The sequence below is a fragment of the Tenrec ecaudatus genome, chromosome 4 (assembly GCF_050624435.1).
Source record: "Tenrec ecaudatus isolate mTenEca1 chromosome 4, mTenEca1.hap1, whole genome shotgun sequence".
NCBI lineage: Eukaryota > Metazoa > Chordata > Mammalia > Afrosoricida > Tenrecidae > Tenrec > Tenrec ecaudatus.
The window spans coordinates 173,134,064-173,146,995 of record NC_134533.1 but is presented as its reverse complement, the minus strand read 5'-3'; the positions used below and the strand labels follow the sequence as shown (position 1 = coordinate 173,146,995).

The 12,932-nt window shown below is 45.6% G+C and overlaps 1 protein-coding gene across 1 annotated transcript in view; it reads left to right on the top strand.

Annotated features, from left to right (window-relative positions):
* The window catches only part of MLH1 (mutL homolog 1), a 57,597-nt gene that overhangs the window by 39,605 nt on the left and 5,060 nt on the right, over positions 1-12,932 (top strand). The window contains exons 14-15 of the mRNA XM_075547075.1: positions 4,258-4,366; positions 7,742-7,805. Of these exons, the coding sequence (XP_075403190.1) occupies positions 4,258-4,366; positions 7,742-7,805 (173 nt within the window). The remainder of the gene's footprint in view (positions 1-4,257; positions 4,367-7,741; positions 7,806-12,932) is intronic.

Below are 12,932 nucleotides of genomic sequence, written 5' to 3'. Positions count from 1 at the left end.
CTTTGACGCTTTTGTGAGCCTCCCACCCTCGGGCCCCTCCATAGCGGAGCTGTTCCGGGCTCATTATGTTTTCTTTCTTTTTGTTACGGCTTTACTACCTCTACTTATACCCCCAATATGTTCAGTTTTAAAGGAGTTTGGGGTGGAGTCGTTTGGACTCATGGCGACCCATAGGTAGCACAGTGGGTGTCCTAGACTGTCTGCTGATGGTAGCACCCTACCAATTCTGTTCTCCCCCAGAGCTGCTGACCTTCTGGTGAGCAGTCAAGCACGGAACCACTTCAGCACAAGGTCCATTATTCTACGAGTTGCTTTTATTTATATTTGAGAACTATAGGTATGCCCTTATAGCCAGCTGTTCGTACATGTATCCTCCAGCTCATCCGTCACGTGGCCGGTAGCTCAGGTGTATTGTTTCCCCACAAAACGTTTCCTGCATGAGTAAGTATGCAGCATGCTTGTTCGTTCATTCTGCTGGGGGCTCTTTGGAGTACTCAGATGGCCTCTGTCCCTGCCTTCGTCCCAGACTCCCTGCCCCATGTCCCTTCTCTGTGCCCTCCTCTCTGCCAAGAGTCAGTTCATTCCTGGGATACTGGGTGAGAAGCCTGAGGATTATCACTGTTGGGTTGTGTGATGTGCCAATTGCTTTCTGATGGGACGGTGTTAATTTACATTCCCGCCAACTGTGTGCAGAAGTTCTTGTTACACGCACCCCCAAAAAGAATTTTTTAAAAATTATTTCAGGTATCTCATGAATTAGGTCATTATTAAACAGTATATGATTTTTTGAAAATTTTGCATCTTCCTAGTTACTAATAACTGCCCCCCAAACTAAACCCACCGCCATCAAACTTAATCTGACTCAGAGCAACCCTAAAGGACGGAGACGAACTGCCCCTTTGCGTTTCTGAGACTGTAAGTCTTTCTGGGAGCAGACCACCTCACCTTTCCTGAGAGCAGTGGTTCTCAGCCTTCCTCCTGCCGCGACCCTTTCATACACAGTTCCTCATGTTGTGGCGACCCCCCATCCCCAACCATAAAATTATTTTTGTTGCTACTTCATCACTGTCATTTTGCTACTGTGATGAATCTGGTGACCCCTTAAAAGTGTTCGACCTCTAAAGGGGCCGCGACCCACAGGTTGAGAACTGCTGCCCTAGAGAAATGACCTTTGGGTTTGAACCACTGACCTGGTGGTTAGCAGCTCAATACATAACCCACTGCACCACTAGGGCCTCCTGAGAATATATTTTTCTTTTTCTGCCAAATAGTTGTTCACATATTTTGCTCCATTTTCTGTGGTGGTGGTTTGGTTTGGTTTTTGTTTTTTTCTCTAACCAAAGTTACCAGTTCTTTATATATCCTAGGATGTATGCAGTTACATGAAGATATTGTCCCCTGGTTAGATCTTGTCACTTGGTAACTTTCTAAAAGTGAACATTTTAGGAACAGAAATTCTTAGGTTTAATATAGACAGACATTGTCAATTTGTTCTTTACAGGGAGACTTCACCTTAAGAAATCCTTCTTTAATACATGTTTTGAGGAATAAAATTCATTCCCTAGACCTGCATATTATCTGCTTTTAATTCTGTCTTAGGCCTTTCTGTTTTGTTTTGTTTTTAAATAACTTTATTGGGGGCTCATACAACTCTTTATCACAATCCATATTTCCATTGTGTCAAGTATACTTTTTATACATCTGTTGCCATCATCATTCTCAAAACATTGTCTTTCAACTTGAGCCCTTGGTATCAGCTCATTTTTCCCCTTCCTCATGAACCCTTGATAATTTGTAAATTATTATTTTGTCATGTCTTACACTGTCCAGCGCCTCCCTTCACTTACTTTTCTGTTGTCCATCCCCCAGGGAGGAGGTTATATATAGATCCTTGAGATCGGTACCCCCTTTCTACTTCACCTTTCCTCCACCTTCCCGATATTGCCACTCTCACCACTGGTCCTCACATCAGTCCTGGATTTCCTGTGTTTCCAGTTCCTATCTGTACCAGTGTACTTGCTCTGGTCTAGCTGGATTTGTAAGGTAGAATTGGGATCATGATAGTGGGGGAGAGGGGGAGCGGGGGAGAAGCATTAAAGAACTAGAAGAAAGTTGTGTGTTTCATCATTACTGCACTGCACCTGGACTGGCTTGTTTCCTCTCTGCGACCCTTCTGTAAAGGATGTCCAGTTGCCTACAGATGGGCTTTGGGTCTCCACTCTGCATTCCCCCTATTCACAATGATTTTTTTTTGTTCTTTGATGCCTGATACCTGATCCCATCAACACCTTGTGATCACAGACTGGTGTGCTCCTTCCATGTGGGCTTCATTGCTTCTGACCTAGATGGCCGCTTGTTTACCTTCAGGCCGTACTTGAGTAGAAGCCCAATGTCCATCTGCTATCTTAATATTAAACCTATAAATATATGCACATAAATCTATTTCCCCATCATTATATATAAATATATGTACATATGTGCATGCCTGTATTTAGACCTCTGTGAATGCCCTTTGCCTCCTAGTTCTTACCTCTATTTCCTTTGACTTTCCTCTCGTCCCACTGTCTTAGGCCTTTCATAATGTACCTGGAGTATATATTTTAGTGGCAGTGGCCAACTCAGTCCTGCTAATTTTTATAAAAAAGTTTACTAGATTTGAAGTTTCAGATGGACTGTTATTTCCTCTCCTCACACTGTAGATCTATTCTCCAGCTTCTTTTGCTATAAAAAATTCAGCTATCCATTTTTATTACTTCATGGCTAATTGTTTTTTCTTTTGAGTGATTTTAAGATAACGCTCTCACTTTTAAGTTTCTTTTTGTATCTCTTCAGGTGTGGACTTTGTTGACCTTCATAGAACTGAGGCACAATTTGTCTTGTATTACTTCTCAAATATTCTCAGGTTTTTTTGTCTCTGAAGGCTTCAAAGATTTCGTACCTTCTCAGGAACTTATTTATCTTAACATTACATAATCAGTCTTTCATATTTTCTGTCTTTTCCTCTGGCTAATTTTAGATCTGCCTTCCAGGAAATTACCTCTCCAGCCCTGTCTAATCTGTTGTTAAATCTGTCCTGATTTTAAAATTCAGTTATTACTTATTTTATTTTTAGAAATCTGCTTTTGGCAATCTCATGGATCATTTTGGTCTGTCTACTCCATTTCGGTGTCCTAAGAGGGCTGAGCAGACTTGTCAGCCAATAGCTCCAGCCTGAAACCTGTGCTGGTCGGGTTCTGTTTCCTTCCAGATTCTGATTGTTGGTGCTTTGTTTCTCTGTGAGGTTGGCTATTTTGGCGCTGCTACTTCTTGGTCCTTTATTGTGGGAGACTGTCGGAAGCAGGCGGCGGGGGGGGCGGGGGGGGTGTGGTTGTGGGTGTGGGGTGGGGGCTGGGGTGGAATTTCTCCAGAGAACTTATATTTTTGTCTGCTAGGAACCCAGAGGACCTGCCAGCCCTGGTTATCATGCTAATCTAAGCTCTCCGTTCACTGCCAACAGGGAATGCTCATCCCAGAAACATTCTCAAGGATGCATGTTTTTTCTTTCTCCCACCTCCAAGGCTAGTGGCAGGCAGCCTTTTCCTATCGCCCTTTGCGCGGGAGGGGTTTGAAGGAGGTATTTGGGTGTTCCCTTCCTCAAGTCCAGCGTGCAGCCGTTGGTGTCTTAGTCGCAGAGTCCCCGTTTCAAACCATTCCTGGGCTTTTCTCTTGTATCCACCGGGGCCTCGAGTCACTTCTGACTCACAGCAACCCCCAAGGGCAGCGTAGCGCCTTCCAATTGTTCTAGACGGCCACCTTCACAGACTGCCACAACTTTCTCCCAGGCAGGAGCTCCTGGGCTCGCACTAAGAACCTCAGTGTTAGCAACCCGGTCGGTGCTAGACCCACGGCACCACGAGGGCCCCATCCACACCCTCTGTGCCTGAAGTTGCATCCCCCCCCCCGCCCCCCCCCCCCGAGGTTCAGGTGGAGGTACAAGGCTGGCTTTCCTTCAGGCGCTCTTTCCTGGGTTCAGGTGGCCCTGAGGGGTTCAGGTTAGGTACAGGCTTGGCTTTAGTGCTCGCAGTCATTCTCTAAGTTCCTGCTGTGCTTCAGTTTGCTTTTTAAATATTCCTTACTCAGGCCATTTCTTATCAACAAGATTATTTTGTATTCCTTTGTATTTGTTTTCAGTAGGCGGGTCTGCCCAGGTATCTTTACCTGTTAACTGGTTCTGGGGCTGGCGGGACTCCCTTGCTCACCTGTGGGCTTTCCCCCTAGCTCTCCGGGAGATGCTGCATAACCACTCCTTCGTGGGCTGTGTGAATCCTCAGTGGGCCTTGGCACAGTACCAGACCAAGCTGTACCTTCTCAACACCACCAAGCTCAGGTGAGGCACTGAGAGGAGGGTGTAAAAGAAGAGCCACTAAAAAACAGTGTGGTCATGGATTTGAATCCCTTAACCCCCCCCAAAAAAAATCTGTGTGTGCATGCGTACACGCTCTCACTCACGTGCACAGTGGAATACTGACCCCTATGTGTATGAATACAAGACCATTTGGGAAGAGAATTTTTCTTTGTGATATAGCTGAGGCCAGATCAGTCTAGGGTGGCTTCAGCCAATCACTTCTGAGCTAGGAGAAGCAGCTGCGGCCCAGAAGCAAGCAAGCAAGCAAGCCAGCAAGCCGTGAAGCAGGAGACAGAGGTGCCGCGGCTGGAGCTGAGGAAGCCAAGGAGCAGGGCAGACAAGTATTTGCCCTGAGTGGACGGATGGACACTAGAGATCCGTTTTAGCCTTCTAGTTTCCTAAACAGAAAATAAATCCCTGTTATTGAAAGCCATCCATCTGCACAGCAGCCTAAGTAAGGAAAGCCAAATGGTCCGGGGACACAGGTACCAAGTGTCAGGGGCTGGCTGCATGAGGTAGCTGGAAAAGGTACACAGATGTGGGTTCCAATCTTGTCTTCCACATTTGCGTAACTGGAGAATAGCTACAGTTCAGATTGCTCATCTGGGGAGTTGGGCTATTCCTCTTGCAGATTTTTTTGTGTGAGGATAAGAAAGAACATAGGAAGCCTAGTCCTTGGTAGGTGCTTCATACATGGTGGGGCTTCAAAATAATCCCTTTATCTTTGAATTTTCCTATGAGCGTTTGGAAGCCCCTCAGTGATTGTCGCCACTGTGAGCCAGGGGTGGAGGGTTCGGTGCTGCTAGAGATTTTACGCAGCGGTATGTGATGGGGGGTCCGTGGGGGCTGCAGAGGAAAGACGACCAGTCTGCCTTTCCGCAAGTGTTGAGGACGAGAAAGTCTTACTCAAGCCACCTGGTGAAGCAGATCAGCACAGGCAGGCTGAGTCCAACACAGCCATTTGCCTGGTGCATACTGCTCACTGCCGTCGATCAATTCCAGCTCTGAGTGACCCTGCTGGGCACACTAGAACTGTTCAGGTGGGTTTCCCAGACTGTAAATCCTTACAAAGTAGAAAGCCTCATCTTTCCCTCCCAAGGAGCTGCTAGTGATTTCGAACGGCTGACCTTGCGATTTCCAGCCCAACATGTAACCAGAGCTAGTTACAATTAGATTGACAGTTGTCAGGGACCTTGGTGGACGAGCTCGTGGTGAGGCTAGCCCCTGTATTAAATATGTGCTCAAATAGGAAGATGCTGCCATGTTGCTGTTGTGAGACGTCTTTCTGCTCAGTCTCTCTGTGGCCTCATGGTGCTTCTGAGCCCTGTGAGTGGGCCAACCACCGACTTACCTCCGTCACACACAAGCACCCTGTGCTCTCCAGCTGGGATGGAACTCCTTGCAATGGCCACACAAAACTCACACACGCTCCCAACTGTGGAATTTATTCTGGAAGTTAACAGGTCACAATTTCGGTGAGAAATGCTCAGGATACAATTATTCTGTCAAAATATGTTCCGAAGCTCCTTTAGGGCTGCTAATAAACGCCCAAAGGGCTTGCCCCTTCCTGTAAGCCTCAGTCCGAAGGCACTCAGCTCAGCCCTGTGGGTGGGTGAACCTTCTCCCCAGAAGCACTCCACTCCAGTAAGCCTCAAATCGAAAGCACTCAACTCCAGCTCTGGGATTCAGCAAACCCAGCTCCCTGAATTAAGTGCCCACAGGCACCCTGCTCCCCAAACCAACTTCTTGGCCTGCAGCACTCAGCTTTACTTGCTCTATGGCTGGGAAACCTACCGCGGTGTCATGTTCTGGTTCCTGAGTCTGCTGCTCCCATGTCACCCCTCTGGTGGCACCACTGTCTCCTGGACCAAGACGGTTCACTGTGCAGGGATCCAGAGGACATGCTCCACTCCTGGCTCTCCCTGTTAGCGAGGGAGGGCCCCACCTCCTGCTTCTGAGATGGTTCACTTTATAGCCAACAGAATGGCAATCATAATAAATCTGGTAACAGGTGCAGCTGAATCCTAGCATTATCCCCCCCCCACACACACACACATCCCCACCTGTCTCTTAATCAGACCTGTGAAGAAAAGGCCATCTGGTAGGAGTTACAGAACGGTGGCTAGAAGAGCCCCATTAAATAACTCACTGCCTCGGTAGGCTCTGACGCACATACACTGCCTGGAGAGACTCCTTCCTTCTAGGCTTAGTCACCCTTTTGCTACAGCCCTTTCTTTGCTTAGCAACCCTTGGGATCGTTGGTGAGCTGCCACTTAGAATTTGCTAGGGATTGTCGCCCCCTTGCTCCTCCTTTTCCGTCATCTCTAAATGCATGCCCTCCCAGCGCCAAACCACAGGGTGGCCACCTCACAGGAACACACCCAGGGCAGGCCCAGAATTCCAGCTCTCAGGTCATGTCAGTGGTTTCCCAGTGAGAAGGGGTGGGGTGGGGTGTGTGAACCTTATGGAGAGATACCAGTTGTCGAGTCTAACATCTACATTCAACTCCTTCCTTTACCATTTTACAAACTTGAGCCTGGGCCGAGTCAATCACTCGGTGCCTCAGTTGCCCCACCTATAATATAGGCATAGCAGATGCTTTGTCTGTTTCCATAAACATTGACGACTCTAAGCAAGAGCTACAAAGTACCATATTTCCATATTTCAGCTCTGTTTCCTGTAAGTCAGTCAGTATCTTTTATGCTTCCCATGTACTTGTGGAATGTTCTTGTGGCCTGTCTCCTCCTCATTTAATTATTTAGCAAGTCTCCCTACCCTCCTTTGCACTCCACAGCATTTTAATGGTGAGTTGTAGAAATGTGGTTTATAGACTCTTTTAAGTGGAAGGGAAGGCAAGCAAAGCAAGAACTCCTTCAGTTTCAAAACCCTTTGACGGCACCAGAGGGGTGGGGCCAGAGCCGGGCTGAGAGCAAGCCAGGACTTAGTCCTGGCCCTTTCACCTGCCGGGCAGGGCGGGAGCAGGCTCAGGGTGTGCCAGTGGGGAGAGCTTGTTGGACTGTCCACCAGCTTCCACAGCAAGGCACAGCTAGTATCTCTGTCCCATCCGTGTTCTATGCTTGCTTCTCCTGTGTTTTGTTGTTGTTGTTGTTGTTTTTGCTACTGCTTGACACTCAAGCCCTGGTAGCATTGTGGGTGAGGTGTTGGGCTGTCAACCACAAGGTCGACGGTTCAGACCCACCATGTGCTTCCTGAGAAAGAGGCTGCCATCTGCTCTGGAAAGAGTTACGTCCTTGGCACCCGGCACAGGGGCGGTGTGAGTCTGAATCAACCTGGGTCTGCTTAGGGTGGGCTCGGTTCTCAGAATGAGTTTAGCTTGTCCTCATTTTTCATTTTCAGCGAAGAACTGTTCTACCAGATACTCGTCTACGATTTTGCCAATTTTGGTGTTCTGAGGTTATCGGTAAGTTATTTTTCTGCTTCACACTTTGGAAACTTCAATAGTTCATCATTCATGGAAAAAGTAGCTCTAATTTGATACTTTATTTGTGGTATATCAATCGTTTAAAAATATGCTTATGATAGGTTTTGTATTGTTTGCATAAAGCCATGTTTAATTGTAATAATTTTATATACATTTTTAGCAGAACAGTCATTTGATAGCCAACTTGAAAACTGCATAGTTTTATGACATTCATACATATCTATGAATGATATTTGGAAATTGATAAAAATAGAAACAAATACTTTTTAAAGCCCATAATCCAAACACTGCCGATATCAGTGCATTTCTTTCAGCACTTGTCTATGCCATATGTTAAGGGGAAATTAAAATCATTCCATGTAGTTCCATGCCTTCTGTTTTCATTTGACATATTCTACACAAAAACGCATAATGGGATTGTTGAATCTTTTGTTAGATTTATTCTTCAATTTGCTGGTCTAAACGTCACTCTTGGGTTTGTGTGAATGTGTATATGTGTGTATGTGTTTATGTGTGTATATGCATGTGTGTGTATGTGTTTGTGTGAGTTCCATTTCCATTTGACTGTTGTTTGTTGCTAACACCCAGAAATACAATTGCTTTTTTTCTATATTGGTCTTGTGCCCTGCTACCTCATTAAACTTACCTACTAGTACTAGTATCATCTTGTAGAATACACCAGGGTTTTCTGCCTAGATGGTCATGTCCTTGTGAACAAAGACAGTTTTACGTCTTCCTGTCCAACCTGAATGCCTTGGTTTCTTTCCCTCCTCTGGGCTGCACTGTCTGGACCTTCTAGGAAGATGTGGAATGGTATCGAGAGAATGGAACTTACTGACTCTTTCGTGATCTTAGTGGAGACAGCACCAACTCTTTTCCCAATAAGTGCGATGTGAGCTGTGTGCTTTGCATTAATGTCCTTGATTGGGTTGAAGATATATACACCCGTGCCTAGTTTTTCCAAGGGTTTTCCTTGGGATCAGATGCTGAAATTTGTCAAACACTTGTTGTGGCTATCCAGATGATCTTTGTTCACTTTTTCGTTTGTTAATATACTGGGTTACATCAACTTTCCAAATCAATTTTACCTTATTTTTACTCCCCATCCCTCAAGTCCCTCAAGTATATGTTTGGTAAAAGTTCACACAGCAAATTGAGTTTCATTTAAGAGCTGCTACATACATTGTTCAGAGATATTGGTCTCATTGTCCACAGAATATTACCATTCTCATTAATTCCACTCTGGATGGTTCCTTTCCAGTAAACTTTACATACACTAAGATATAGCTAAACACCTTTCCAGTAAACTGGTTTCCTGGTCCCCTTTTTCGTTCATCGTTGCTGTAGGCTAACTGCTGGCCATTTGGTCTCATCCAAAGGATTTTGTAAAGAGTGACAGGACTCACCGGTACTACATTTTATGAGCCAAACTCTTATTCAGCCAAAAGATGACCTCAGGGGTTAGATTCATCTCACCCCTCGGGGTTATGGAGTAGTTCATGGAGTCTCTAGTCTCCATCGGTCTAGTAAGTCTAGACTTTAAGAATCTGAGCTCGGCCCCACATGTTTCTCCCTTCAGTCAGGATCCATCGATAGCGACCCTGGTCGGAAGAGTCAGGAGTGGTTGCTGGGCACCCTCTACGTCTTCTGGTCTCAGGATAGCTGCGGTCATGACTGGTGTTCATCTTGGAGACTCATTTCTGCTCTGAGCGTTTATTTCCTTTCTCTTTTGTTCCAGAGAAGAAGAGATTCATAGTTTTATCTTAGACAGTCACTGGTCAGCTTTTAAGACCCCAATCACTACTCACCAAGCTAGGGAATAGAACATACACTTTATGAACCGTGTTATGCCAATTGAGTGAGTTGTTCCACAATACTATCGTCTTGAAGCTTTAATCCAGGTAACTAACCCCATGAGGTGTTTGGCTATATCTTAGTGTATGTAACTGTGCCTCCTCTGAGGTATGTTGTACATAAATATATTTACATGTCTGCACACACAGAGAAGCATACCTGTAAAGACACTGTGTAGACACACACAGAGGAGCTCTCTTGGTGCTGTGGTTCAAGCATTAGACTGCGGGCTGACTGACTGGTCAGCCTACTCAGCTGAGACAAGATGAAGCCATCCGTGTAGACTGCTTTCTCATGCAGCTCACTGAGCGTTTGAATCAACTCTACGCAGCAGGTCTGGTTTGGGTGATACACATGTATATTTGTACCTGTGAGCACATGTGCACATGTACATACATACTTAACCACTGGTGGTGAACTGAGATGTCTTAATATGCCCCTATTCGTGTCTCTGTAACTTCCACAAAGTTATTGGGTAGAACTATGCAAATAGTGTGTGAAGCACTAATGGCGAGAACTGGTCCATTTGGGTTGCCATCCTCGATGTAACAGTGAAATCCCTACTTGAATTGGCGGAGGTAGCAGGCCATGCCACGCTGAGACCAGTGCTGATGCAGGGAGACTGAGCCAGAGAAAAGGAGCCATGCTGAGACGACAAATTTGAGCAGAGCTATGGATGGGCTTCCTGACTCATGCAGGGAGGGGCCAAGGGACCATGCGCCCGAGTAGCTGCGAACCAGAGAAACTTGGTTACTGGCTATGGAGAGGCATTGCCTTGGACCAATGACGTGTCCTTAGTGTTCTCTGTTCCTGGTTTGTGGTAACCTGTCAATCTCCTGAGTAAACCCCCATAATTGGGAGTGTTATCTGTGAGTTTTGTGTAGCCATCACAACAAATGATGGAACCCTGAAGCAAAGCAGGGCCCTGGTGTCAGAGCGGGAACGAACAATGGAGGGTGGAGGCGTGTCTGGCTGTGGCAGGCGCTCTGTGGCAGCTAGTGTGGCCATAGCTTCTCCTCCCTGTGTAGCCATAGGTCAACTGTGACCCTGGGGGCATTTTTGCAGCACTCTTGCGTTGTTGCAAAATTATATATGTTTTAGCTTTTACCCAAAAAAGGAATTTTTGGTGTACTCTGAATACTTTAGTCATGTCATTTACGTTGATTTTCATTATGTAGAACCAACCCCCTATTCTTGAGGTCTGATTGGTCACAATATATTATTTTTATGTATTACTAGGTTGTATTTACTAAGATTGTGGTCTATGCTCATGAATGATACCGGTTTGTGGCTTTTCTTACAATGCCTCTGTCTGGTTTTGATACGAAGTCAAGCCAGCCTTACAGAATGAGCGGGGGAGTGCGCCCCCTTTTCCCCTGCTCAGAAAGTGTTTGCACAAAGTAAGTGTTGTTTACAAAGTTGTTGTTAGAATCTGTCAGTGTAGCCATCTGAGCCTGGGGATTTCCTTAGAGGAGGATTTTTAACTCAATTTTCTTATTAGTTGTTAGAACCATTCAGGTTATCTATCTTCTTGAGGGAGCTCTGATAGTTTATTTCTTTTAAGAAATGTGCTCATTTTCAAACCAGGTTTGTAATTTATATCTTCTTTCTTGATCAGTCTGGCTAAAGGTTTATCAATATTATGAATCTTCTCAAAGAACTTTTCTTTTCATTGATTAATGTTTTTCTGCTTCTTGTACTAATCTTTATTATTTCCATTCTCTTACGTAAGCAGCCATGGTGGTGCTGTGGTTTAGGCGCTGGGCTGGTAACCACAAGGTTAGCGGTTCAAACTCACCAGCTGCTCGGTGAAAGTTAAGGCTGGCTGCTTCTAATAAAGAGGTAGTGTCTTTGGAACCCTATCTGGAGTCGCTATGAGTCAGAATCAACTTGATAGTAGTGGGCTTCATTGTTTTGTTTTTCTTTTACTTGCTTTGGGATTAATTTGCTTTTCTATTTCAAATATCTTAGAAGTGAAAGCTGAGGAGACTGATTTGAGACTTTTTTCTTTTTCTAGATGTGTTTAGTGCTATAAATCACCCCCTAAGTATTGCTTCAACAGCATGCCACAAACTTTTTTTATAAAAATGGTGTGGTGTGGATCATCTGACCTCCTTTAATGGGGAGCAGTCACCCTCAGCTTTAGCCCAAGGCTGATTCCCGTGAGGGGGAGGTCAGATATTCTACCACCCTCCAACCTCCTTAACAGTTCCTTCATAGGACTCTCTCTCCTGGGTTCCGTAGCTCATTACAGTGGTCACACCAAATTCACAGACAATAGTCAACACTACGGGGTTCATGAAGGAAGTTTCAGGATCAGGAACAAATCAGGATGCAGGTCTTCTGTCAGTACAACTTCTCGGCCATGCCCATAAGCTAAGGTGACCAGATGTTAACACTGGTAAAGTGGGACACCAGCAGGACACCATTGATAAAACTCACATCCTGGCGAAATAGTCACATGGCGGCCGAAAACCGTATACCCTAGCTCGTCGTTTATTCTTTCCCAAAATCAGGATGTTTTAAAAACACCATGGGATGCGGGAAAAATTGTTAAAAATCGGGACTGTCCTGCCAAAAGCGGGACGTCTGGTCATCTTACCATAAGTGTGCCTGTCCCTTGGCTCCTTGTCCCCTCAGCCTCCTGCCCTGCTCCAGCAAGGGTTACAGCTCTTCAGCACACCATTCCACCAGCTGATCTCAGCCTGAAGGCATTCAGCTCTCGCGTTCTCTTTCTCTCGATTGGTGCGCCCACAGTAGCCACCTCACACCATGGGCCAGGGCCCCAGGTTGGTCTCCTGGTGCTATTTTTTGGCTGTCGTTACCTGTCATTACCATCTCCTGCTTCTCTCTTGGACCTTTTCTAGTGTTACAGCTCTGTCTATATCCTGGGACAAGATTCTCAGCAGGGATGGGAGGAGGGGGGTGATGGAAAAAGGACTCAAGTAGAAATAAAATGTTTTTAAAATGTTGATGGCAACATATGTACAAATGTGCTTGATACAATTGATGTATAGATTGTTAATGAGTTGTAAGAGCCCTCAATAAAATGATTTATAAAAAAAGCTGATTCTCAGCACAGGAACCCTAGGTCCAGAGGATGGCTCTACTACCGGCAATGTTTCTTGAGGCAATGAGACCCCCCTCTTCTCTGGGGTTGGCTTTCTTTTTAAGACCACCAAACCACAACCAAACTCACTGCTGTCAACTTGATGCCAACTCACAGGACAGCACAATGAATGCCCTTATCTG